Source organism: Entelurus aequoreus, linkage group LG25 (assembly GCF_033978785.1).
Source record: "Entelurus aequoreus isolate RoL-2023_Sb linkage group LG25, RoL_Eaeq_v1.1, whole genome shotgun sequence".
In the NCBI taxonomy this organism is placed as follows: domain Eukaryota; kingdom Metazoa; phylum Chordata; class Actinopteri; order Syngnathiformes; family Syngnathidae; genus Entelurus; species Entelurus aequoreus.
The window spans coordinates 33,871,119-33,898,290 of NC_084755.1; the positions used below are offsets into that span (position 1 = coordinate 33,871,119).

The 27,172-nt window shown below is 40.8% G+C and overlaps 1 protein-coding gene across 2 annotated transcripts; it reads right to left on the bottom strand.

Annotated features, from left to right (window-relative positions):
* Positions 1 to 12,141: 12,141 nt before the first annotated feature.
* Positions 12,142 to 26,816, bottom strand: snrnp70 (small nuclear ribonucleoprotein 70 (U1)). Of its 2 annotated transcripts, none has more exons than XM_062037201.1 (10): positions 26,709 to 26,816; positions 24,312 to 24,466; positions 24,155 to 24,217; positions 19,807 to 19,861; positions 19,653 to 19,717; positions 19,513 to 19,575; positions 18,498 to 18,579; positions 14,806 to 14,907; positions 14,586 to 14,691; positions 12,142 to 13,238 (listed from the first exon to the last, which is right to left on the bottom strand). In XM_062037201.1, the coding sequence occupies exons 2-10, from the start codon at positions 24,456 to 24,458 to the stop codon at positions 12,512 to 12,514; spliced, it is 1,410 nt and encodes a 469-aa protein (XP_061893185.1). In that variant the 5' UTR covers positions 24,459 to 24,466; positions 26,709 to 26,816; the 3' UTR covers positions 12,142 to 12,511. The 2 variants fall into 2 exon arrangements, with proteins under 2 accessions (XP_061893185.1, XP_061893184.1); XM_062037200.1 differs by lacking the exon at positions 26,709 to 26,816 and adding an exon at positions 24,793 to 24,997.
* Positions 26,817 to 27,172: the final 356 nt, after the last annotated feature.

Sequence of the window (27,172 nt, forward strand, 5' to 3'; positions counted from 1 at the left end):
TAGCTGATATAAAGACTTTCAGGTGTTTATATATATTTATGTTTAAGTATTTGGCAGACGCTTTTATCCAAAGCGACTTACATGAAAAATACATATAAAACAATCACTGCAAACATTATCATTTAAGGGAAGAATGTAATACAAAATATCAATACAAAGTGTCAAGACAGAATTAACTCTCTGCTGCTGCAGCAACAGAGATACAGGCTATGATGTATAGATATCTAATGTATTCATACATTGTTTATGTAGGATATACGCATGTATATATAACCTAATCATATTGTTTCTTCAATTTAAAAATAGCTGACCCGTTTTTTTCCCCCTTCTCTGGGATTGTATCCCCAGTTTTGATCTCGGACGTCTGGTCACTTATAGCATATAAGAATATTCTATTACTGTTAAGCAAACTATGAACAATAAAACACGCCAAAACATGTGTCCTTTATCATAATTACACGTATGACAAAAAACCGCGTGAAAATCAGTGGTATTCAGTGAGGTAAGATGAATTAAATGCGCTGACAGTTCATTGCTCCTGCCAAATTAGTTGCACTGAGTGGAGCGGATCACCACTCCAAGATGGCGGCCGCGCGTCTCGTCAGTGCCAGTAGGCAGTAGCGCTCGATGCTGCGTCTACTTATAAGATGTCTATGGCCAGCTCATGCAGTGACTAACAACTTTATAAATACCAATATGAAAGATTGCTGAATAAATTATATAAAAGGAAGATAGCTATTCAAATGTATTACATTTTGTATATCGATATAATAACGTGGTAAGATCGTTACTTTTCAGTTATCATATTTTCACAGATATGTTTTGCTCATATTGTGGATATTGTTTAAAAACTCAGGGTATAGGTTTTCGACACAGAAGGGTAAAAAAAACCCCAAAGGATTTGAATAAGAGCCGATCGTTTATTTTTGTACTGATGCACAATTTAACTAATTTTGTTTAAATATGAGATGAGATATTATTACATGGTCTTATATTGTTGCATTTGAAGATTGTCACATTGTTCCAAACTAAAAAATTATTTTGACCCCCCAATTTTTTTTTTAAATAAATCAAAGAGCAAAATTATTTTTTTTTTAAATAAAAAATCTTATCAGTAATACTGGCCCAGTACAGTGTGTACTTTACACCGGGCAGATCCTAAAATTAATTCAATTGTTAATTATCAGTACGGTATTTGAATCAGGGAACTATGTGTCACTAGACCCAGCAGATGGTGCTGTATTACAACTAAAGGCTTAGCACAACTATTTGGAGGGGTGGTCTTTAAATAAATGTGAACATATCAGTCAATCAAACCCTATTCATATTGCACTTTTCATGCACAGGCAAGTGACGAAACAAAGTGTTTTACACCAAAAACTAAGAGAAAAACGTGCGTACGCACGCACACACACACACACACACACACACCACTATTGACAACAACAAAACATGGCACTGGACAGATAAAGCCACTTTTGAGCCATACTGGAAAACCAATAAAATTAACACTATTTCAAAAGTAATATTCTAAAATATAAATTATACATCAATACGTGAATTAAAAAAAACAAAACATGATAGGAGTAATGGCAATACATAAAATAATCATATAATTGATTGAATACATGAATAAAAACAAGTGAAGGAGTAATCATTCATCCATCCATTTTCTACCGCTTGTCCCTTTTGGGGTTGCGGGGGGCGCTGGAGCCTATCTCAGCTGCATTCGGGCGGAAGGCGGAGTACACCCTGGACAAGTCGCCACCTCATCGCAGGGCCAACACAGATAGACAGACAACATTCACACTCTAGGGCTAATTTAGTGTTGCCAATCAACCTATCCCCAGGTGTATGTCTTTGGGAGGCAGGAAGAAGCCGGAGTACCCAGAGGGAACCCACGCAGTGACGGGGAGCACATGAAATCGCCACACAGAAAGATCCCGAGCCCGGGATTGAACTCAGGACTACTCAGGACCTTCGTATTGTGAGGCACATGCACTAACCCCTGTTCCACCGTAGTAATAAATAAAATAGAAAATAGAATACAATTTAAAAAATCTAAGAGTTTAACATGATGTAAAAAGCTTGATTAAAAAAAGGTGAGTCTCAGCCTTTTTTTAATAATAAATACAAAAAAATCAATGGTTTCTGCAGTTTGAGGCTCTCTGGAAGGCTGTTCCACAGGTGGCCACACCATGAGTCTTTGTTCAAGTATTTGGCAAAGATAAGGCCAGTGCCAGAGGACCACAAGGGTTGATACAATAAAAGCAGGTCAGATAGATAAGGTGCGAGGCCATTTAAAAACTAATTGAACTTTAAAATCAATCCTGACTTCATCAAAGGCCCTCTCCATCCGAGAGAAAGATGTACGCCGGCAGTTCTTGAAGCTGAACACGCGGAAGGCCCCCGGGCCGGATGGTGTCTCCCCCTCCACTTTGAGACACTGCACGGATCAGCTGGCTCCTGTCTTCACTGACATTTTTAACACGTCTCTGGAGCTATACCTCGTGCCCTCCTGCTTCTAGACCGCCACCATTGTCCCTGTCCCCAAGAAAGCACGGATCACAGGACTTAATGACTGCAGGCCGGTGGCGCTGACGTCTGTGGTCATAAAGTCCTTTGAGCGCTTGGTCCTGCCCCTCCTCAAGGACATCACCGGCCCCCTCCTGGACCCACTGCAGTTCGCCTACAGAGCCAACAGGTCTGTGGATGATGCAGTGAACCTGGCCCTCCACTTCATCCTGGAGCATCTGGACTCCCCAGGAACCTACGCCAGGATCCTATTTGTGGACTTCAGCTCTGCCTTCAACACCACCCTCCCTGGACTGCTACGAGACAAGCTCTACCAGCTCAGCGTGCCCGACTCCCTCTGCAGTTGGATCAATGACTTCCTGACGGACCGAAGACATCACGTGCGGCTAGGGAAGTTTGTCTCGGACAGTCGAACCACGAACACTGGTACTCCTCAGGGCTGTGTACTTTCCCCCTGGCTCTTCTCTCTGTAAACAAACTTCTGCCACAGAATACCTTAATGCTAACGAGGGGGAATTACACTTCAACTACTGTTGTTGGCTTTGACAGTTATGATTGTTCATTTGCATCAAAACGGTTGTTTTTCTCACTACGATAGGGTGAAACCATCCTTGAAAAAAAACTTAGTCCGTCCTCTGCGCTGGATGGACGCTTTTCTGCTTGCTCTCGCTTCTGCTTGCATTTTTTGCTACTATCTGCTGCTATTTTCTTACACAAAGAGCAACAGCTCTTGGATACTTACCAAACCAGTGGGACTATATTTTCTTTTAGATAACAGAGGCATTTTTCAATATTTTTACGACGTCCTCAACACTACGCGAGGAGGCCTACCATTCAAGATAAGCCTGAGCCCGAGCCTGTGCTACAGTGCTAAAGGTAATCAGCATAAGATGCCTCCTTTCTCTACGGAAGATTACCACAAACTGCTAAAGAAGATTTTACTGTTGGAAATAAAAATGAATCGGTTGGAAGTGAATTTAGAAGTGAATGGACAATGTGGCTACAACACCACTCTAGCACTCCTGTCGACTGAAAACACTGGACAGCACCATGCTACAACCCAGCTAACTAGCAACAATGAAGCTACGAAGAAACGGGAGGTCCCTGTAGAGGGTAATAAATCTACCAGTGAAAATCCTCCCTGGAACACACTTGGTGCAAAGCCAAAGAGAAGACCACCTCCCTGCGACAAGGGAGAATGGATATCTGGCAGGACCCAGCGCCCCGATATCTCTGATCTGACCGGCTGGCCTGCGCTACCATCTTCAGCCAGGCATACTGCGTCATCAACTCCACTGCCACGTAGGACACAGCAGCGGACAGCTGAGAAGAGGAGAACTACCAATAAACCTCCCCAGCAAGCAAGTGTCCAACTAAAGAACAGGTTTGCCCCACTGTTGATGGACAATGGATCCCCCTCTGATTGCCTGAATAACCCACCATCACCACGCAGAAGGGTAAGACCTGCTAACTTTACACCACAGAGAAAGCTAACGAGAGCTCCTGAAAATCTGATTGTGGGGGACTTTTCTGTAAAAGATATGAAAAGCAATAATAACACCAAAGTACTCTGCTTTCCGAAGGATATGGTATCTGACATGGAAAAAAGAATCCTGGAAATTGTCGCTGCACACCCAAATGTGAAAAATATCATCCTGCACATTGGTTTTAATGACATTGTAAAACAACAATCAAGAGAGCTGAAAGAGCACTTCAATAAACTCTTTGAAACAGTCAGCGCTGTGAATGCTGACGTTTTTATCAGTGGTCCTCTACCCCCAATCAGGAGAGGAGCTGAGAGATTCAGTAGACTTTACTCGCTGAATGAGTGGCTATCAAGTGCACTTCTTGCTCGTTCAATGCATTTTATTGACAATTTTAGCTTTTTCTGGGACCGCAGGCATCTTTTTAAGGCAGACGGACTTTGCCTGAATAAGATGGGAGTAAAGCTATTCATGAACAACATGTTTCACTTCCTGCATCTTGCATCTATCATCACTGCCAAGGACAAGAGACAAGAGGAGCCACCGAGGAAGGAAGACACAACACAGCCTATCAGGAACGTCGAAGGAGGACCGCCACTGCAAAAGGAGAACGTCGACCATGAGATACACCAGAGCAAAGAGGAGAGGTGTCTATCCTCCTCTACCGCCCCTCCCTCCATTCTGAATGCATGTGAAGATCCCTCCCCCACATCCCCCAAGCCATCCACGTCTCCATCTTTCTCCCTCCCTCAAGTAGACCTTTCTCCCCCCTTCTCCCCCTTGGAGTTCCGGGAGCTACCCCCACTCACGCCCCACCCTACTCAGATTTTTACCCCCCTAGATCATCGCTCACCTCCACCACCCCCTCCACGAAGGCGTGCTCCACAACCCCCCAGCCATACTTCACCTTTCTCACGCCAACCCCTTACACGCCCTCAACGTCCACCTTCAGTAGTTCGTCCCAGCTCTGACGCTGCTCACTCCCCCTCCCCCTTACGGCAAACCCCGCCTCGCCCTGACAGCAGTCCTGAATATTTCTGATACAGAAAAGGGTTCAGCAGTAGACCACATTATCAGCTGGGCCCAAGGTTGCCTACATCAAATCATGGCACCTTCTACATCCCTGTTGTGACTACCAAGAGAGTAAACATTGGGAAACTTAGCCACCCTGCTAACCTAAACAATCTCATTCCTATTATCTCCAAATCAAAGCCAACATCGAAGCCTGTCAATAACACCATCAGGATGGGTCTGCTCAATGTCAGGTCTCTGAATAGCAAATCATTTTTTGTCAATGATTTTATTAGCACTTTTAAACTTGACTTTATGTTTTTAACTGAAACATGGCTGGAACAAAATAACAGTGCAAGCATTCTGATCGAGACAGCACCCCCCAACTATAACTTCATTGATATATGTAGATCGGGGAAAAGAGGTGGAGGGGTTGCTGCTATATTTAAAAACATGTTTCAGGGGAAACAGATGTCACTCGGTGAGTTTACATCATTTGAATACCTGTGTGCTGTGTTGAAATGCTCTCCCAAAATTCTCTTGTTAATTATCTACAGGCCACCTAAATATTCTGCAAATTTTTTTTGATGATTTTACTGAACTATTGTCTTGCATCTCCACTGACTTTGACTGCCTGGTTATAACTGGTGATTTTAATTTTCATATTGACGATTTAAATGACAAGGGCGCAAAAGAACTTTTTACTATTTTAGACACATTTGAACTGTCTCAACATGTGAAAGAGGCTACACATTATAAGGGACACACCCTGGACCTGATTATCACAAAAGGTCTCAATGTTTCTGATGTTCTTGTGATTGATCCTTCATTGTCTGATCATTTCTGTGTTTTCTTTAATATTTCTGTAATTCCGGACACACAAACAGAATCAAAGAATGTCAAAAAGCGGTACATAAATGAACATGCTAATGTCCTCTTTAAAAACGCCATCTCCTCACTACCACCTCTAAACCCATGTCATGCTGATGATCTTGTAAGCAACTTTAATTCCAAAATTGTGAATATCATAGATATCATTGCACCTGTTACAGTTAAAACGATTTCTGGCAAGCAAAAGGCACCCTGGAGAAAATCTGCTGCTGTAACAGCCCAGAGAAGAGAGTGCAGGAAGGCTGAACGAATCTGGCGGAATACAAAACTTCATATTCACCATGACATCTATAAAGAGAGCCTCCAGGCCTACAATTTAGTCTTAAAAAGTGCTAGAGAAACATTCTTCTCCAATATCATAAACAGCAACACAAATAAGGCCAAAACCCTATTCACAATCGTTGACAGACTGACTAAACCCCCAACACAAATACCAGCCGAACTCCATTCCACGCAGAAATGCAATGACTTTGCATTCTTTTATACTGATAAAATTGAAGGCATCAGACGCACCATCAATATCTCAAGTAAAAAAGTTGGATCACCACCCCATTTAGGCAAAAGTAACACAGCAATGATGGCAAGCTTTAATGCCATAGACTCTAAAACTCTAGTGGAAACGGTGACAGCTCTAAAGTCATCCACCTGCTGCCTTGATGTTTTACCTACCAACTTCTTTAAGAATGTTTTTGACTGCCTATCAACAGACATCTTGCAAATAGTTAATAATTCTATTAAATCGGGCAATTTCCCGAAGGCTTTCAAAACTGCAGTCATTAAACCTCTTCTAAAAAAGCAGAGCCTAGATGCCTCTGTTATCAACAACTACAGACCAATTTCAAATCTACCATTCATAAGTAAAATAATTGAGAAAGTTGTCCTCCAACAACTAAATTACTTCTTGGCTTCTACTGGCTGCCACAACAACTTCCAGTCAGGATTTCGACCTCTTCATAGCACAGAGACGGCCCTTCTTAAAGTTATAAATGACATCCGTCTAAACACAGACTCTGGCAAAACTTCAGTATTAATGCTTTTGGACCTCAGTGCTGCATTTGACACTGTCGACCACTCAATACTTTTGGACAGGTTGGAAAACTGGGTGGGGATCTCAGGCACAGTTTTAAGCTGGTTCAAGTCATATCTACAAGATAGGAACTATTTTGTTTCCATTGGTGACTTTGTATCAGAACCAACCAACGTAACGTGTGGAGTCCCCCAAGGTTCAATCTTGGGGCCGACTTTATTTAACATCTATATGCTCCCACTAGGACAAATCATGCAAAATAATAACATTGACCATCATTGCTATGCCGATGACACCCAAATCTATGTAGCGCTATCACCAAATGACTATCGCCCCATAGATCTTCTGTGCCAGTGCATTGAGCAAGTCAAACACTGGATGTGCCAAAATTTCCTACAACTAAATGAAGATAAAACTGAGATAATTGTTTTTGGTGCTAAAAAAGAAAGGTTTAAAGTCATCCAACACCTTAAATCACTGTCCCTGAAAACCTCAAATAAAGCCAGAAATCTTGGGGTTATTTTAGATTCTGATTTACATTTCGACAGTCACATCAAATCAGTAACAAAATCGGCCTACTATCACCTCAAAAATGTAAAAAGACTTAGAGGGCTCATGTCAGCTCAAGACTTAGAAAAACTTGTACATGCCTTTATTACCAGTAGGCTAGACTATTGTAATGGTCTCCTTGCAGGTCTTCCCAAAAAAACTGTCAGGCAGCTACAGCTTGTTCAGAACGCTGCTGCTAGAGTTCTAACAAAGACCAAAAAATGTGAGCACATTACACCAATTCTTAAATCCTTACATTGGCTCCCTGTACATCAGAGAATAGATTTCAAAATCCTCCTGCTCACATATAAATCACTACATGGTCTAGGGCCCAAGTATATCACTGATATGCTCCCACTATATACGCCCTCTAGATCACTAAGATCTTCTGAGACCAATCTGTTAGCGGTTCCAAGAGTAAACTCAAATCAAGGGAGATCATCATTCAGTCACTATGCAACACATAGCTGGAATAAACTTCCTGAAGATGTCAGACTCTCCCCAACTCTCACTACTTTTAAAACTAGACTGAAGACTTTTATGTTCACCTTAGCTTTCAGCTAAATCTTTTAATCTTTTAACTTTTAACGTCTGCACTGTTTTTATTGTCTGCATTTTAATTTTGCTTTTATTTTCTTTCATTTCACTTTGTTGTCTGTGAAGCACTTTGAGTCTGCCTTGTGTATGAAAAGCGCTATACAAATAAAGTTGCCTTGCCTTGCCTTGCCTTGCCCAGGCACACCCTCCTGGTTTTTGGAGCATAAATATTTGGGGTTTTGGCACCAGCCGTTGGACTAGATCTGAGCAATCCAAGTCTATGAGCACAAAGTGATGAAGTCTATGAGCACGAAGTGATGAAGCCTACTCGCAGTCCAGTTGCGATCAATTGAATGCCCTGAGATGACAACCCACTAGGGTTGTGTCATCCGCAAACTTTCTAATGGTGTTACTAGAGGGACAATATGAAGTCATAGGTGTACAAAGAGTAGAGTAGAGGAATCAACACGGTCTTGTGGGGAGCCAGTGCTGAGGGTGAGACTGGAGGACGTGTGGAGGCCATGCTTCACTGACTGGGGTCGGTTGGTGAAAAAATCCATGATCCATGAGCAGATTTGGGAGAGGGGCCAAGATCACACAGCTTCCCAATGAGAATGTTATGGATGATGGTGTTGAACACAAACCTGTAATCCACAAACAGCATCCTGACGCGTGTCCTGATGTGCTTCAGGGCTGTGTAAAGAGTGATGGTGATGCCCTCCTCCGTTGACCTGTTTGCAAACTGCAACGGGTCTAATGTTTGTGGGAGGCTGGCTTGGATGTGGTTTAATGCAAACCCTTTCAACGCATTTCATTATAATAGGGATAAGTGCCACAGGTCTATAATAATTTAAAGTCCTGAGGGAGGGCTTATTTGCAACTGTGATGATGGTGAAGATCTTCGGACAGGAGGGGATGATGGCTGTCATCCCCTCGTGAGGGAAAGATTGAAAATATTTCACCTGGTACTCAATCTGTTCCAGCAGCCTTCTTTGGGTCCACTGACCTGAGCACATGCCTAACATTGCACTCCTGAACTATAAATGGTTGACTATCATAAGTGTGGACAACACGTCCCCAGATGGTCTCTTAATCTCAAATCTTGCAAAAAGCAGTTAAGCTTCTCAGCTAGAGAGGCATCCCTGTTGGATAGAGTGGAGTTGCTACTCATGTACTTGGTGACATGTATAAATCCCTGCCAGGCCTGCTTTGGATCATTGTCTGTGAAATGTTGTTTTGATAGTCGTGTTTAACCTCCTTGATGTCCCTTTTCAGTTTAGCTCTGGCTGAGCGGTAGCTGCTGCATCTCTGGCTTTGGGTAAAATCTGTAACTTTTTATAAGAACATGGTTTCTGATTTGAAGCTTGCTGTGTGATGTGCTGCTTAAAATCCTCCCAAAAATAATTGATTAAAGAGCAAGAGTCCTGTGATGGTCTATAAACAATTATACAGACAATGGGAGGACTGCTGAAAACAAGACGTGGTACTCAGACGATGTGTATATTTGAGATCAGCGAGTTATCTAAAATTAATGCTCCTGTATTAGAAGATAAACCGGGGAACGGCACGGTGAACGCCCCGTCATGCGGATGTGCTGCATGGTGTAATCACTACTGAGGGTTGGTTGTGGGAACATCCGCTTGACTTGCAGGAGAGCAAACTAGACAGGTACCCCTGCTTCCCACACCAGTGTAAGCCCTCGTTAGGTGATGGGAGCAGGTGCATCGCGCCCTTAACCAGCCGCCCGTGCTGGAAGGAAGAGCGGAGAGGCGGACGGCTCCCTGTAAGACATCCGCCTGCTGGCATGCAGGTAGCCATAAGAGGAGGGAAAGTTGCACGGGACCAAGTTTCTGTGGCCGGGCTTCCAGAAGGTGCAGGTCCCGGGCAGCCGGCTTCTCAGTCACAGACATAGGCGTGCAACTGTTTGAGAGTGGCAGGCTCGGAAGAGAAGGAGAATGAGCCCCAAAGTGAATCCGGCTTAGAGACACACTGGTCCAGGGAGTCGCCTTACTTGGAGTAGAAGAGGAAGGCCGCTAACAGGAAGATGAAGGATCCCAAAAAACACTGCCCGCATTTGCAGAGGCGGGCTCAGATTTTTTTTCACATTTCCCAAAATGCATTGCCGATATCCATATTGAAGGGCTGAAGTTAGTGAAACGCTAATTGACGCCGATAACTTATCCAGTAATATTCATAATGCAAACGACATGTGCCATTGTCAACTGCCACAATCTAGGTGGAAGGAATAAAACTTGCTTGTATCTAGGGATGATGTCCGTTAAGAAATTTTCGATGCCGATGCCATTATCAAATCCTCTTATCGAACCGATTCCTTATCGAATCTCTTATCGAATCCAGATAGGTTGTTGTGTGTGCACTGAGTTCCAAAAGCCGTAGATGTTATGTGACTGGGCTGGCACGCTGTTTATATGGAGAAAAGGCGGACGTGACTGAGGACAGCATGCGGACGTTAAAGGGTGAAGGTTTCAGGTGAGAGAGGACGCTAAAGGCACGCCCCCAGTGAGCATATAGTGCTGCTATGTGCGTTGTAAATTTAAAAATTGCCGACAAACACATCACCAACATGGACGAGGTGCCGCTCACTTTCGACATCCCGGTGAAGCACATCGATGCAACGGGGCAAGAGAAGTTGGCCTTTACTGTTGTGCTAGCTTGCTATGCTAATGGACAGAAACTGCCACCTATGGTGATTTTCAAGGGGAAGACGCTGCCGAAAGAAAAGTTTCCACCTGGAGTCATCATTAAGGCATGACGAAGGAACTCCAACCGCTGGACACGGGTGTAAACAGGACGTTCAAAGTGAAGTTGTGAGCGTAATGGGAGCGATGGATGACAGACGAACACAACTTCACGAAAACTGGGAGGCAGCGTCGGGCGAGTTACGGCACAATTTGTGAATGGATCGTGGATGCTTGCGCTAACATGTCTGCTTGCACTGTTGTTCAAGCTTTCGCAAAAGCCGGCATCTTTTCCGAGGAGCCCCACGTCAACGAGACTGACTTTGAAAATGACGAGAGGGAATCTGGCGTGTTTGATGGAGAACTTGCCCAGCCGTTCATTTCGGACACAGAAGATGAGGACTTTGATGGATTTGTGGATGAGGATTGATCAAAAAATAATGTGAGTACATTGATAAATACTTCAATAAAGTACAACCCAACTCAGCTTTGCTCCTGCTGCCTTTTTAAAACAGCGTCCATGCATGCTAGCGTTTGTTTTAAGCTAGAGTACCGTATATTACCAAATAACCGCCCATGTCCTAATAGCCGCCCGGGGTCTGACCCCATTTTGTGAATTAACCGCCTCTTCTTAATAACCGCCTGTGTCCAAATAGCCGCCCATGGGCTGTTATTTGCATAATTTAGATTAAAATGCTACTGGGGTTGCGTTTGCTGCAGTATTATTGTTTTGATGGTTTTATAGAGTACTTGGTACCATAATTTTATTTTTCCTGTATGCTACTTTATTTAAAACTTGGAGTACTGTAGCCTTTATTTTATTTAAGTGACAGTATTATTGTTCTGTTTTGATGGTGGGTTTTATACTTGAGTACTTGGTACCGTCATTTTATTTTTCCCAGTAGGCTGCTTTATTTATTTTTAGTATTGGTATTCTATTTGACAATTGTTGCACTACTGCCATGTTAAGGCCTTGTTGATCTCTTGTCTTTTGATAGCCTACCTAATGTTGATCTCTTGTTTTTTTGTTTGTATGTTTACAATAGCTTTTACATTTAAAGTTTTTTGTACGGAAAAAAAAATACTGGACAGTAACCATTGTAACCAAATAATGGCCTGGTGCAAAAATAAATAAAAGCCTTGTGCAAATAACCGTCTGCTTCTTTTAAACGCCCGTCTCCAAAATTGATTTTGTGAAATAAACGCCCGGGCTACTATTTGGTAATATACGGTATATGTTTAACCATGCCTGTGCCCAAAAATATGCTGCACCTTATTTATGCGTTAAATACAGAAATAGCACCCGTAACTGACACAGCGCCTTTTAATACGGTGCGCCCTATGGTTGCGAAAATACAAAAGGTAATGGAAACTCAGAGTTGCTATAAGAACATTACAGACAACAAATAAAATAAAAAAACTTTTTAATCAACTTAACAGAACCATCATCAAAGTCCTTCAATTTTCATACACTTAACAGAAAGTGTCTAACCAATTGGACTTGGAATCGACAAAGAAACAATGACAACTAGCGATTTAGGATTTAAAGCATCTTCCTGAAACCAAGAGGCAAAATGAAGAGCTTGGATGGCTAAAATAGATTGAGTGTGTGGCATGAATCAGTAGATGAAATTCCACACTGTGAAACTTTTATGAAGTGGAATATTTTCTTGTTGTGGGGCTTGCTATGGACTATGTATGTACCTTTGCCATACCATTAAGTTAGGAAGCCAAGGTAGAGCATGAAACAAGTAATTTATGAGTCTATGTGGTCTGAATTAGTACTCATCTCCTGTTGTCTCCATCTTGAAGCCGTTCTCGCCGGATCCGTATTCATCGGGCACAGACTGCTGGTCCATTATGCCGTCTTGCCTGAATTCCTCCATGTTGGGTGCTGCTTCTCCCCCCTCCTCATTGGGTACGTCATCTTGGGGGCCTACGTCTTCTCTTAAGGAGCCATGGCGCTCCTCCCTGCGCTCACCCCTATCTCTGTCTCCTCGCTCCCTCTTGTGATCCCGGTCTCTGTCTCGGTCTCCCCTACTACGCCTGTCTCTGTCCCTATGGCTGCGCCGGCGGTCCCGATCCTTATCTCTATCTCTGTCCCTGCGCTCCTCCACACCCTCACCTGCTTCTCCTTCAGCTTCCTCTGGTGGGCGTTCCCCACCCTCAGCGACAACGTCTCCTTGGCTGACTTCCTCTCCATCAAGCCCCTTTGCTCTCTCACGGTCTCGTTTGCGATCCCGACTTCTACTCCTCCTCTTTCTATCCCGGTCTTTACTCCTTTCCCTGCTCCTACTGTCTGTTCCAGCTGGTGCCACACGATCGCGATCTCTCTCTCGACGTCGACTGTTACCGACGGCCTCCTCCCCTACTGCCGCTGGCCTTTCCCTATCTCGCTCGCTTGAACGGGTAGGACGACGGCGCTCACGAGACCGGGACCTTCGACGCTCTCTGTCCTTATCACGGTCCCGACTACGCTCCCTGCGTTCTCCACGATCCCGATCTCTATCAAGTAATCAGGGGAATAAAAAGTAAGTAACACAAAAACACACACACATACAGTATATAGTACAGTGGAACCCGACACCCCTTTGGACTAGTTGACCCATGTCAACATAACTGAAAACAAAAGAAAGGAAAATTGGTGATAAAAGATTTTTGCACCTGTGTGAGTTTGTCAACATGACTTTCATCTTCTCGTACAGTTCCCAATTAGAACTCGAGCAGCGGCGCAAGGTGAAAAAAAACTATAACTTATTTTAAGATGCTACACTCTTCCTGAAATCTTTGATGGTGGGTCAGGTTGGTGAGAGGAACACAACTGGATGACTACTGCGGTGCCTTTATCGCCCCCCTGTGGTGAAAAACTATTCCTTACACATGCTTCGATCTTTCTGAAATCTTTTGATGGTGGGCCAGGGTGTTGGGATGGACGCAACTGCACGAGTACTGCAGCGCTTGTATCGCCCCCTTGTGGTGAAAAACTATAACAGTAATAACTTCCTAAACATGCCCCAATCTTCCTAAAATGTTTAATGGTGCGTCAGGGTGTTGGGTGGGACTCAGCGGCATTACTACTGTGGCGCCTCAATCACCCCCTTTTGGTGAAAAACTATAACAGTAATAACTTCCTTACACATTCTCTGATCTTTCTGATATTTTTGATAGTGGGTCACATTGTTTGGTTGGAGGCAACTGCATAACTACTGCGGTGCCTTTAACACCCCCTTGTGGTAAAAAACTAACGGTAAACATCCTTATACATGCTCCGCTCTTCCTGAATTGTTTGATGGTGGATCAAGGTGTTGGTTGGGATGTGACTGCAAGCATCATACGTGCGTGTCGACTCGCGTGAACCTCGCGGTGCAACGGGGGCGAGGGATCTTTCAACGCTGCTGGCAGCTTTACATTTTCATTGATATACTCAACCAAGCTGCTGTGGTAATTTTGTTGTATGTGTCAACTCCAATAACAAAACTTTCTTCTAGAACATTCAATTAGTTTCTGTGGTAAAATCTAGGTTAATACTGCCATGCTTTTATTTCGCAGCTTACTTTGCGCTGAACATGAAGTCACGGTCTCCATTTTAATGCTGTGTGCTAGACTCTACCATATCAACTTTATGTATAAAGTGCTTTGTTGCAGTTGTCTTTTCCCGCTGCTTAGCGATAATTACGTTAACAATACTAAAACACATGTCGTCATAAACTTATCCATTTGCACAGAAATTATCTTTTAGCGCTCAAAGTTTATGGGTGCTTTTCAGTGATAAGAAAAAACAATGATCTACATAAGTGGGGCTGACTTAAAGCGGGTTCCACTGTAATTATTGGATTTTCAATAAGAGCTTACCCTCCTCCTCCCAGTGGGCGTTCATCATATCGAGATGCATCATCTCTGCCAGAGTGCTTGATGTTGACATCTGCACCACCTCTTCTAGTCCCACCTAACCCTCCACCTGGGTGAAAATGAATGTGGTCAGGTTAAATAATTGGGTTTGATCAGCACATAAAGCTCATCCAAGCTTTGATTGATGACAATTGTGCGTGTGTGGGTTGGGGGGCCTGCATACCTAGTCTTCGAGGTTGCCATCCTTTGACGGTGCGCCCCCGTTCAACATCCACCAGCACTCTTCTGCCATCAATCTTCTTCCCATCTGCATGCTTGTAGGAAGCTGGAGAAGAGGAGTAGGGAGAGGAGAGACAGAGGTGATGTCGGCGCATGATTGCATGACTATAGCCAAGGAAACAGACAGTGCTATAAGCATACTGACCAGGAGCAGGCGAAGCCGAGAGGGCTGCTCTCTGGGTAAAAGCCCAAGGATAATGGGAGTAGACTTCCTTCCACCCGAGGTATGTTCAATGCGTTTCTCTTTAATTGCATAGCTTAACATCCAGATTCTAAGTGCTTTGTGATCAGCAACGCCAAGTTTAAAAAATGTATGTACTGAATGTGACGGTCAATTTTAAGGAATGACTTTGGCTGTTTACCTCATTGTCAGAATATTCACATTCATGCAATGAATGTAAAATGTATTAACTTCAGTACAAATGTATGTCAGTGCATTCACTTCACTTACCAAGATATAATGGTTTATGCGGTGTATTTCTAACAATATCGATCATACCAGTGATGCAAAAATGTAAATACCAAGCATTACAATTTAAGACATGGTAAAATAATGTTATGACAAAATGAATAATGCTTTGTAATTGATATACACTTATGAACTTTAACGGCATGGATTTACATAATCTAAGTCATGTGTGAGTTTCGGTGGTGGTTTGCATCTGATATGACCTTTTACCTGCTTACCATCCTCTTATTGCAAGAGCAGCACAATGAAGAAGCCAACAATATAGTCACAACGTCTCTCACACCTCATCCAATGACCCCAATACATGTCTGTTGATCCATCTTGTACAAGGGAAGAAGTTCAAAATTCTTGTCTGCTACACTGGTTTGATGTGGAACACTGAAGCTACAGTGTTGATGTTGAAGAACTTGTGACTTACCACAACCACTCAGTTTATCCTTTAGACAAGACGGAATATCAGCCATAGACCTTATATAAGTGGGGCCTTACCACAACCCTTCAGCACCAGAATTTACGAAGTTGCAACACATCAAGCAGGGGCCTTACCAGAACCCCTCCACTACCATTCTCCACGAAGGATGCCATACAAACCCCATCCTCTGACAGGGCCTTACCAAACCCCCATCATCCTCACAAGTGACGACCAAAGGGAGAAAAAAACAAAAAACAGGCCATCTTAAAAAGGCAGGATTTGCCTTTCATGACTCCCACTAATTATTGGATACCATTAACATCATGCTCCTTCCATGACTACTGCTGTGGTTGAGAATGTGTCTTCAATTCGACAGCCATGATCTCAACCGCTTTATTCGGGAAAAAAAGGACCTTATCTTTCTTTTATTATAGTAATGCAGAACACTATGCTGCTAAACCTAACTACTTTGGATATGTAATGTATAAAATTATGTACGAGTAGCCCATTTCAGAGGTACCAAGAAAATACATCTGCCCTTTCAATTAAAGCCAGCTCAGACTGTCATTTTCACCACTTCATTTGATTAAATTTCATTTGATGGGTCTTGTGGGGATCTACTTAATATAAAGTTGTGACCAGTGTCAGTTAAAAATAACCTTAGTCCAATGCCATTAACCTCCACATACTTAAACTTTTAAAATACACAATACATATACCGCACAGATCAAATACAGCTATAAGCTCATTTTCATCTGTTGTCCTTGGGCAAAGGCATAGCTCCCTCAACACATCTAGCCGAGCAGACAAAAGGTTATCTTAGGCTATTTTTATTTTAAACATTATGACATTTGCATAATAGGCCATGAAGCGTGTGCATTATTTTTTTATGGAAAAAGCAAAACAAATGTTTCATATCATCTTTTTTGCATAATTGGTCATGATACATATGCATGTAATTTGTATGGAAAAACAAAACAAATATGGTAAATTACAATTTACCTTTCTTTTGTCACTTCTTTTTATATCCAGTAAAACTAGAACGGTCTCTAGATCTATCACTAAAAAAAAAATCTAGAGGGGTTTGAGACAAACCTTAAAATATAGCAACGGCGTCAGTAAATTGGCAGCACAGTCCTGTCGGGCCGCTGCATTAGACATATGTTAAAGCAGAGTTACGAGGCATCTACTGTATGAAGTTTTAACGACAAAGTTAATTCACAGAGGCCCATTAAAATGAGCGAGGGCAACAAGTAGCGCCAAATCAATTTGCTGCGGAACAAGTGTATCCTTGGCAGGCCACGACAAACAACTGAAAGTACAGGAAACAGACAATTCCTGAACATCCGACCAACTTAGGTTACCGTTTGGCGCAGCATGTAACTTTAGATTCTAAAAATATTTGTACAGGCACTTTCCATCACACTCAGCCAAAAAACTGCATGAGTTTGCCACAATCCAAGACAGCGACATTATTCTTTGCTGCATCGATCGTATTAGTACATTTTAAAAGTAGTATCGACTGGAGTGCAATTACATTAACAGTACTGTTTTTTCTTACATGTTGTCAAACTATTTCCTGTTTCAAACTAAAGAAAAATACATGCTCTGCGCAAAAAGAGGTGGCTTTAACAAAAAGGGCAAAAAGATTGGGCACCATTACAGGCTAGTTGTCTGGAGTGCGTTCAATGGTCAAAGCCCAAGTTGTAAACCATATGACCTTCATGAAAAGCTCCTGGGACTTGCCAATAAATAATGCTTTTCCCATTGAACGTATATCCTCTTCCCTATGTAGGAGATGGAGGGTGGAAAGAAATCTTACCCATCATACAAACCCATTATACCAACCATACACTGAGCTGTGGTAGTAGGGTGTAGATGTATCATAACCATCATCATCATCTGCTAGCCCGCTCTGGCCAATAGCCATCACAGATTGGCGGCTGCAGTGGCAATGAGAACAACACACAGTTAATATAATGTTTAGGCCCACCTCCCCCCTTCATCCCTTGCTTGACTACGTAGCCGTGATCAGCAACTCTGGTCTTGAAGAGCTGATACCACCGACATTCTGGAATGGTGTTTCAGATGACAACAACCACAAGTCTAATCAGACAATGTTGGAATATCCACAGTGGCATCAAAACAAATTCTAATACTTTAGTAATATTGTACTAACTTTTACTAACTTTTGGATGCAATCTCACCATGACCAGGGTTGAAGACCACCGAAAAAAAATGTGCTCACTTTAAAGTTGAGGTCTTATACAGTCAATAGTATATTCCAGTTAATACCCCATTCAATTCACTGTCCAGTAACTAGTCTAACCTTGTGCTTACCATTAGAGTCCAACCAGGAGAGTGGCTCTTCCACAGAGCTACATCACCTAACAGTTAAAAGACAATGTGCCCTTTGACAGGCAAAGATGTTCAGGCTCACAGATGAGGCACAGCTCTACCTCTCGGTCCACCCACTTTCCCCAATGATGCCCCACTGAATGAAGCAGTACCCTCCTCAACCAAACCTTTAGTCAACTGACAACACGCAACAAAAACACAGACACACAAATGTGACACAACCACCAGACTGTCATCATGCAAAATGTGGAAAATGGCGTGCCAGAACTGGAGATTATTTTGATATCATATGGCACTGACCCTCCCAAGCTATTAAAAGATGATGTCGACTGAAGACCACCCTGAATCTAACTGAATGAACATGTGACAGGTGTTTTTGTGCTACATTCGTACTCACAGTGCATGTCACGCTCATGCTCATACTCAATGAAGGCATATCCACGAGGCTTCCCCGTCCTCTTGTTGTAGACAATGTAGATCTGAAAGCCACAGGCAAAGTTATTTATATTACTTTATTTTGTATTATTAGTATTACTATAATACTGCCACTCGGCATAGCGACAATTATTTTATCATAAAGTTCCACGTTAAAAATTACTAATTGCAGTCATAGTCACCCCTGAGTCACACAGTTGGTATATTCTACTTTAACATGAAGAATGGAGACTCTTAATCATGGACCTCCAGAATCAGCATTTGGGTCAACGAGGTGAGTTTATTTTGTACTTGTGCTTGACTTCCAACAGAAGCAGATTTTAGCTGAATCTATTCGCCGTGTTGCGGCAACCGGCAAAAATAGAAGCTCTCTGAATATTTATATGGCGGTGCCGTACTGCAGGTGGTGGAAATGGACATATTGATTTAAATAAAAACAGAAAGGGTCTGCCGCCGTGGCAATTACGCCCTGCAGCTGTGATGTATCCTGTGGAAATTAGGGCTAAGCATCTAAAGCAACGGTCTTCAACTTTCATCAATATTAGAGCAACTTTGACAAAAATGTAATGTGAGCTATTTGTGTTTTATTTATATGACTTGCAACATTTAAACTGCACTTTATTTTAGAGCTGACATAATTAACGGTTTATTTCATCATCATAATTTTTTGCACCCATCTACTTTTATAGTCCCTTAGTGCTCATGCAAAATAAACAACAATTAATATGCATCAAGATAATGATTAATCGTTTGATAGCACTACTTTATTTACGGAGCAGATCTTATTGTCTTTATGCTAGTTTATAGTAAGTTGTCATTAAATAGAGGCATGACAACTAAATTGAACAGTTAAACAAATACTAAAAAGTTTAAAGCAAATATTATTCAACCCTTTGGTGAGCTACTATAAGAGATCCCTGATGTAAATAAAAATAGTCTATACTTTGCCGCTTGCTGAATTTAATAGGTAAACTCACCCGTTTGATTGGGCCGTAGACCTCAAACTCACGGCGAAGCTTAGACTCTGTAGTATCGTAGTTCTAAAAAAAAAAGAAGGAATTTTTGTGAGATATTATTGTTAGAAGAATTGTAACTGATACAATCCAAGCATACTCACCACTCTGGCAACAAACAATGTCTTGAATGCATCTCCTTGGGCATTTGGGTCATTATGGGGGTCCCCTGAAATAATGCAAATGTGAAGAAGCTTAGTCCAGATAGCATAAACAATTTAAATAAGCTGTATTGTTTTTTTCACTGTAGAAACTTACAAAGTTTCAGTTCAGTCTCCACCACTGTTTGTCTTCTTTCAATTTTTTCTCTCCTCTGAAAAAGCAAACAATATGCATGAAAAGGGTTAATCATCAGCTATCACTCAACTGTTTCAAAACCAATAGAAATGCAAGGACTAACTGAAACCCGACTGATACAATCTACTGGCTGACTGGCGCCAACTACAGTAAGTAGTCAATACAACTAAAACCGAAACATTTAGTTCTGACATTTGCCAGAAACAATAGGGGTAATGAAGTATTTTTGAACCAAGGGCAGTTTGTTGACATAATTTTCTAAAGCACTCTTTCAAACGTATTTATATCCATCCATCCATTTTCTACTGCTTGTCCCTCGAGAAATAATAAAGTATTCAGTCGGACTTTGAAGCTGCGACCTTAGCTGCTTATATTACTCTGAGACTTTATTGGATAAATACAAAATAGAGGCAGTACACAAGTGCAACGAAAGTAAATCACATCAAAGAGTCACTTCTTTATTTTGTAACGTTCTAAAAATAGTCATTGACCAGAGTGAACCGAAAGCTAATGCTAGATCTGATGCGTTTACATTGTTGGCGTGAGATAAACACTGACATTTATTTTTTATTACCAGCTGAAATTGCCGCTTTTACTGAGGGGACAACTTTCTGACAGTAGAACACTGGCATGACTTTTTTTTTAAACTAACAATTCGGTTCACTTTGTTTTTATATCATATCGTTTTGTATATTATTGCTTTGTGTTTCATTTTCTTACACTACAGTAAAATAAATATGACCTGATGGCCATCAGTGCCATCAGTGTGTGAATGTGTGTGTGAATGGGTAAATGTGGAAATACTGTCAAAGGGCTTTGAGTACCTTGAAGGTAGAAAAGCGCTATACAAGTATAACCCATTTATCATTAATATTGTCTGTTTATTTACATAGTATCAGTGTTGAAATTGTACCACTCATTCTTACGCCGTGAGCCTGATTCGGATAAACTACCATGAACTGTGAAATGTGGTGGAAACATGAAACACACACTTCTACGGGAACTAAAGGTTCCAGGAACCCAAAGTTCGGAAGTTTTGGTGGAAAAGGGCCTCTAGTTGGCGTCACCTCCCTCTGGCTTGGTCGTCTTCTCGTGAATTTTATGATATGAGCTGTGCCATGAGCCTCCAGAAAACGGGGCATGCATAGAAGCCCACTCCAGTGATCGATTATTAAGGTGTCTATATGAGTTTTAAAAAGCTAGTTATATATTTGTAAGCACATAAACTATGTGTACTATAGTTCTGAATGGAACAACTGAATAGGGGTGTAAAGATTTGTTTTAACAATTCGATTAAGAATGTGTGGTTCAGGGACAATATTTTTTTTAGAATGATACTATCCGAAACGATTCAGTAAGTTGAAATTCAGTAACTTTATAGAAGAAATAATCAAGCAGTGTGACTGTGAAATAAATACTGAACACGACACTACTACCTTCTATTTCTTGTAAGGGAATTATGTATAAATGAATTTGCATTAAAGCAAGCAAGCAAACAATGGCCAATGCATTCACATCTTATTTGAATAAAGTGCAACCAACACAGGTTGAATTAACAAGAGGAAATATTTTCTGCTCTTATTTTCAATCAAACTAAAGTAACTAGCATTTTAACAGTAGATTTACTTGCTTAATAAATTCCCTGATTCCGGCCATACAGTATCTGTACTCCACTTTGGCGTGGCTGATGGAGAGCGTCCCAGGTGTGCGGAAGCATGTATGCCCCCTCATCCTTGATGATGATGTTGGTCCCTCGCTTCCTAATTTCCATAGCCTCCTTCATCCATCTCTTGTATTTATTTGTTTCTAATCAAATGAATTTTCCTTGTGTGCCAGTTGTCATTGCTTTATGTTGTGTTCCAGAAGTCGACGAGTCGCCGTAACTTGCTCAGCTGTCACTTCCGTTGTGTCGGGCGCGTCTTTTTCTATTTAAAGTTTAGTTGAGGCTTTATATTATTGTGTTGTAGCGTTTGCAATCGTTATGTAGCTAAAAGGTTTTGTGTTGTAATTTATGATATTGTCTTGTGACGTTTATGACTTTTCTTGAGCACCGTAGGTACTCAACATATTTGTTTGGTGACGCCACAGACGGGAAAACAGATTTAACGTTCTATCATCCTTATCCCAGCGCTCAAATTTAACCACGGGATGTAACGGTAGAATGATAATTTGCGATAATTCCCGACGGTTAGTAATACTGTTAAATTTTTTAATTACCGAAAAACCGTCATTTATTAATGCATTTTCGGCAACACAAAGTCAGGCGCATACGCACTAGCGATGGATGTTTGGCTTGATAATCATGGCGGACCAAGGACAATGACTTTGCTGCAGAGATTTCCCCTCAGAGTAAACGGAGCCAAGCGCTTGGTTTAACGTCATTTTCCCTCGCTTGCCGGTGTGTGTTTAAGAGCGCACTGCTGTGTTTAGATGGAGACAGGTGTGGACAATATTGGAGACACTTGTCCCCACACTAAAAGTATACAGCGAAGGAGAAAACTATTTGATGTTTTGCAGCAGGCGATGTGTCGTGAACGTTGTCACAACTTGTTTATAAAGTCTTTAGTTTGTTTACTGGGATGTTCACTGCACCTTTATTTAACTGCAAACTGTATCAGTGTTCAAATAACATCAATACTAGCTAAAATGTTTAGTCATCTCATCGAATTGAACGCAGACGGTGAAGATTGTTTATTCGATGTGAGAGGGGTTTTTCTTGCCGGCCAAACTGTTGTACTGAAACACTAGGTAGGCGTGAATTACAGCTATATATAAATATATCTATATATATACATATTTCCGTATTTTTCGGACTATAAGTCGCAGTTTTTGTCATAGTTTGGCCGGGGCTGCGACTTATAGTCAGGAGTGACTTGTGTGAAATTATTAACACATTACCGTAAAATATAAAATAATATTATTTAGCTCATTCACGTAAGAGACTAGACGTATAAGATTTCATGGGATTTAGCGATTAGGAGTGACAGATTGTTTGGTAAACGTATAGCATGTTCTATATGTTATAGTTATTTGAATGACTCTTACCATAATATGTTAAGTTAACATACCAGGCACGTTTCTCAGTTGGTTATTTATGCCTCATGTAACGTACACTTATTCAGCCTGTTGTTCACTATTCTTTATTTATTTTAAATTGCCTTTCAAATGTCTATTCTTGGTGTTGGGTTTTATCAAATAAATTTCCCCAAAAAATGCGACTTATACTCCAGTGCGACTTATATATGTATTTTTCCATTTTATTATGCATTTTCGGCGACTTATACTCCGGAGGACTTATACTCCGGAAAATACGGTAAATATAATATATATATTATATATATAAAAAAAATACTTGAATTTCAGTGAATTACAGCTAAATATATATATTATATAGCTGTAATTCACTGAAATTCAAGTATTTCTTATATATATATATATATTAGGGGTGTAACGGTACGGGTATTTTATCAAACCGTTTCGGTACGGGGGTTTCGGTTCAGTGTGGAAGTGTACCCAACGAGTTTCCACACGGACATTAAGTAGCGTACTTCAATCAATCAATGTTTATTTATATAGCCCTAAATCACAAGTGTCTCAAAGGGCTGTACAAGCCACTTCACGTTGTGTAAACAATACTCAAAATGCCGGACATTTGAGGCATTTAAGAAACTCCGCCCTGACTGCTCTGCAAAAGAGGACATGTCCGGTGAAAAGAGGACGTATGGTCAGTCTATCGTAGCCTGTTAGCTATTAGCAAAAGAGGGGCTGTCCGGGCGGTGTTTCTTAAATGCCTCAAATGTCCGGCACTTTGAGTTAGGGTTGCGTGTATTTTCAATGTACGTTCAGGGTTAAGAAGGTTAAAAACAAAACAAATTGTGCGTGCAGCAGCATTTGTGAGGGAGGGGCAGAGACAGAGAGAGCGAGAGAGTTGTGATGAACGTGCGTGCGTCGCCATGCTCTGCTTTTTATCGATAGATTTATCAGACGTAATTTTTTATTATCTATAGCAGGGGTGTCAAAAGTGTGCATTTTTGTAACATTTTCCTTGTTTTATTTGGCAAGTTGAAAGAACGTGGCGTCAGTATGCTGTTTTTTTCCAATAAAATACTGGAAAGGATAGAAATGTAGTTGTCTCTTTTATATGATTATTAATCGAAGTAATAATCGACAGATTAATCAATTATCAAATTAATCTGTAGTTACAGCCATAATATCTATATAAATAATAAAATAAATACTTTTTTGAATATCTCCCTAATTCTGAGGTCTCAAGGTTGGCAAGTATGATCATTACACCCCTACAACTTACCTTTCTTTCTAATCTCTCGTCACGGGTTTCGGCTCTTGTAGGTGGAGGGGCATCTCTGGGGTCCTAAGCACAAAAAGACAAACAAATGGTATGTCATTTGGGAATACAATCGTGCTGATGGAAACATACAGGTATCGTAAATAATACGCTTTTTAACCTCGAAGTGCCTGATGAACGGGGCGATGCCACAGTAGGGCTGGTTGTGGTGCTTCTCGTGGGGCAGCTTCTCCAACTGAGGCAGAAAAGGGATAGGGTCCCGTGGGGCGAAGAGGGCCAAAAGGTTCGGCGGTAAAAACTGAGTCATTTTTTCACCTAAGAAACAGATCACATATTGAAAGTTAAACCATATTTCAGAAGGAAAGAGAAGAAACAGCATATGGTGAGACAACAGTGGAAAACAAAGCCAGGCATAGCTAGCTAACTCGATGTGTTACTTAGCATGGAAGCAGTTACCCCATTTTAAATTGGTTTCTTATCATTATCAAGCACATTTGTTTAATATAAACTAACCCATGACACACATGCACATATCTACACTTATATTACCACAAAATTTCAAGATTACGGGCCGTTCGAGTTGTTAGCGTTAGCCACCACGCTAGCTCGCTACGCTGACGAGAAGTACTGATTATTCTTACCTTCACTCCCCCGATGTCCAGGAATAAGTTAGACCATCCACTTGAGACGGAGTAGGGGGATACATAAAAAGCCAAGTGCTAACTTGCAAATAATACGGCCGACACACGTTCTTTGTAAGTTAAGCGGGAGTGGAAGTGACCGTGTGGCGACACGACGACTCTACAATGTGGAGATTGCAGCAGTTCTGATATCAAAATGGCGGGATGCCGTTAAGCGGCGAAGTCCGACGTAAAATAAGCAGTGGCTACAGCAGTAGTATCCAAAGGGCGGCAACTCAGACTTAGACTTAGACATCACCAACCTTTTTGAAACCAAGAGCTACTTATTGGGTACTGATTAATGTGAAGGGCTACCAGTTTGATACACACTTAAATAAATTGCCAAAAATAGCCAATTTGCTCAATTTACCTTTAACTTTGTGTTATTATTAATAATTAATGATATTTACACTTAATTGAACGGTTTAAAAGAGGAGAAAACATGAAAAAAATGACAATTACATTTTGAAACATAGTTTATCTTCAATTTCGACTCTTTAAAATTCAACCGAAAAAAAGAAGAGAAAAACTTAAAAAAAGAATTTATGAAACATCATTAGTAATTTTTCCTGATTAAGATTAATTTTACAATTTTGATGACATGTTTTAAATAGGTTAAAATCCAATCTACACTTTGTTAGAATATATAACAAATTGGACCAAGCTATATATCTAACAAAGACAAATCATTATTTCTTCTAGATTTTCCAGAACAAAAATGTTAAAATAAATTCAAAAGACTTTGAAATAAGATTTAAATTTTTTTCTACAGATTTTCTAGATTTGCCAGAATAATTTTTTTGAATTTTAATCATAATAAGTTTGAAGAAATATTTCACAAATATTCTTCGTCGAAAAAACAGAAGCTAAAATGAAGAATTAAATTAAAATGTATTTATTATTCTTTACAATAAAAAATTTTTTTTTTACTTGAACATTGATTTAAATTGTCAGGAAAGAAGAGGAAGGAATTTAAAAGGTAAAAAGGTATATGTGTTTAAAAATCCTAAAATCATTTTTAAGGTTGCATTTTTTTCTCTAAAATTGTCTTTCTGAAAGTTATAAGAAGCAAAGTAAAAAAATTAATGCATTTATTTAAGCAAGTGAAGACCAAGTCTTTAAAATATTTTCTTGGATTTTCAAATTCTATTTGAGTTTTGTCTCTCTTAGAATTAAAAATGTCGGGCAAAGCGAGACCAGCTTGGTAGTAAATAAATACAATTTAAAAAATAGAGGCAGCTCACTGGTAAGTGCTGCTATTTGAGCTATTTTTAGAACAGGCCGGCGGGCTACTCATCTGGTCCTTACAGGCTACCTGGTGCCCGCGGGCACCGCGTTGGTGACCCCTGAATTAGACAAACTTTAATGATACCCAAGGGAAATTGTTCTACACAGTAGCTCAGTTACAATGATGGAAAGTGTAAGGATGGAAAGGACAATGCAGGTATAAATAGACTAATATAGCGATAAAAAAAAATCTAACATATATACGAATATATACATATGTGTACAGAATAATATATATATACAGATATATTATATTATGTCCATAACATATATACAATATATACCATGGGTCGGCAACCCAAAATGTTGAAAGAGCCATATTGGACCAAAAATACAAAAACAAATCTGTCTGGAGCCGCAAAAAAATAAAAGCCATATTACATACAGATAGTGTGTCAAGAGATATACATTTAAAGGACTTAAAGGAAACTAAATGACCTCAAATATAGCTACAAATGAGGCATAATGATGCAATATGTACATATAGCTAGCCTAAATAGCATGTTAGCATCGATTAGCTAGCATTAATGCAGTAACCAAATATGTCTGATTAGCACTCCACACAAGTCAATAACATCAACAAAACTCACCTTTGTGCCTTCACGCACAACGTTAACAGTTGGGTGGACAAAATGAGACAGAAAAAGAAGTGGCATAAAACACGTCCTAGAAAGCCGGAGAAAGTTATACATGGAAACAAACTAAGGTGAGTTCAAGGACCGCCAAAATTAGTAGGACAAAACGGCGCTCGCCAAATACTCGAATCAGTGAAGCATGTTTAATATAAACAGTGTGTTATAACAATTAGTGTCATGTTTGTCCTCCTACAGAAACCATATTAAAACAAAAAATATATTTTTTCCCCTCATCTTTTTCCATTTTTCATACATTTTTGAAAAAGCTCCAGAGAGCCACTAGGGCGGCGCTAAAGAGCCGCATGCGGCTCTAGAGCCGCGGGTTGCCGACCCCTGATATATACCAATGACCATGTACAATATTACAGTATATACAGTATATGTGACAGCAGCAGCATAAAATAAAGAGTAGATCCAGC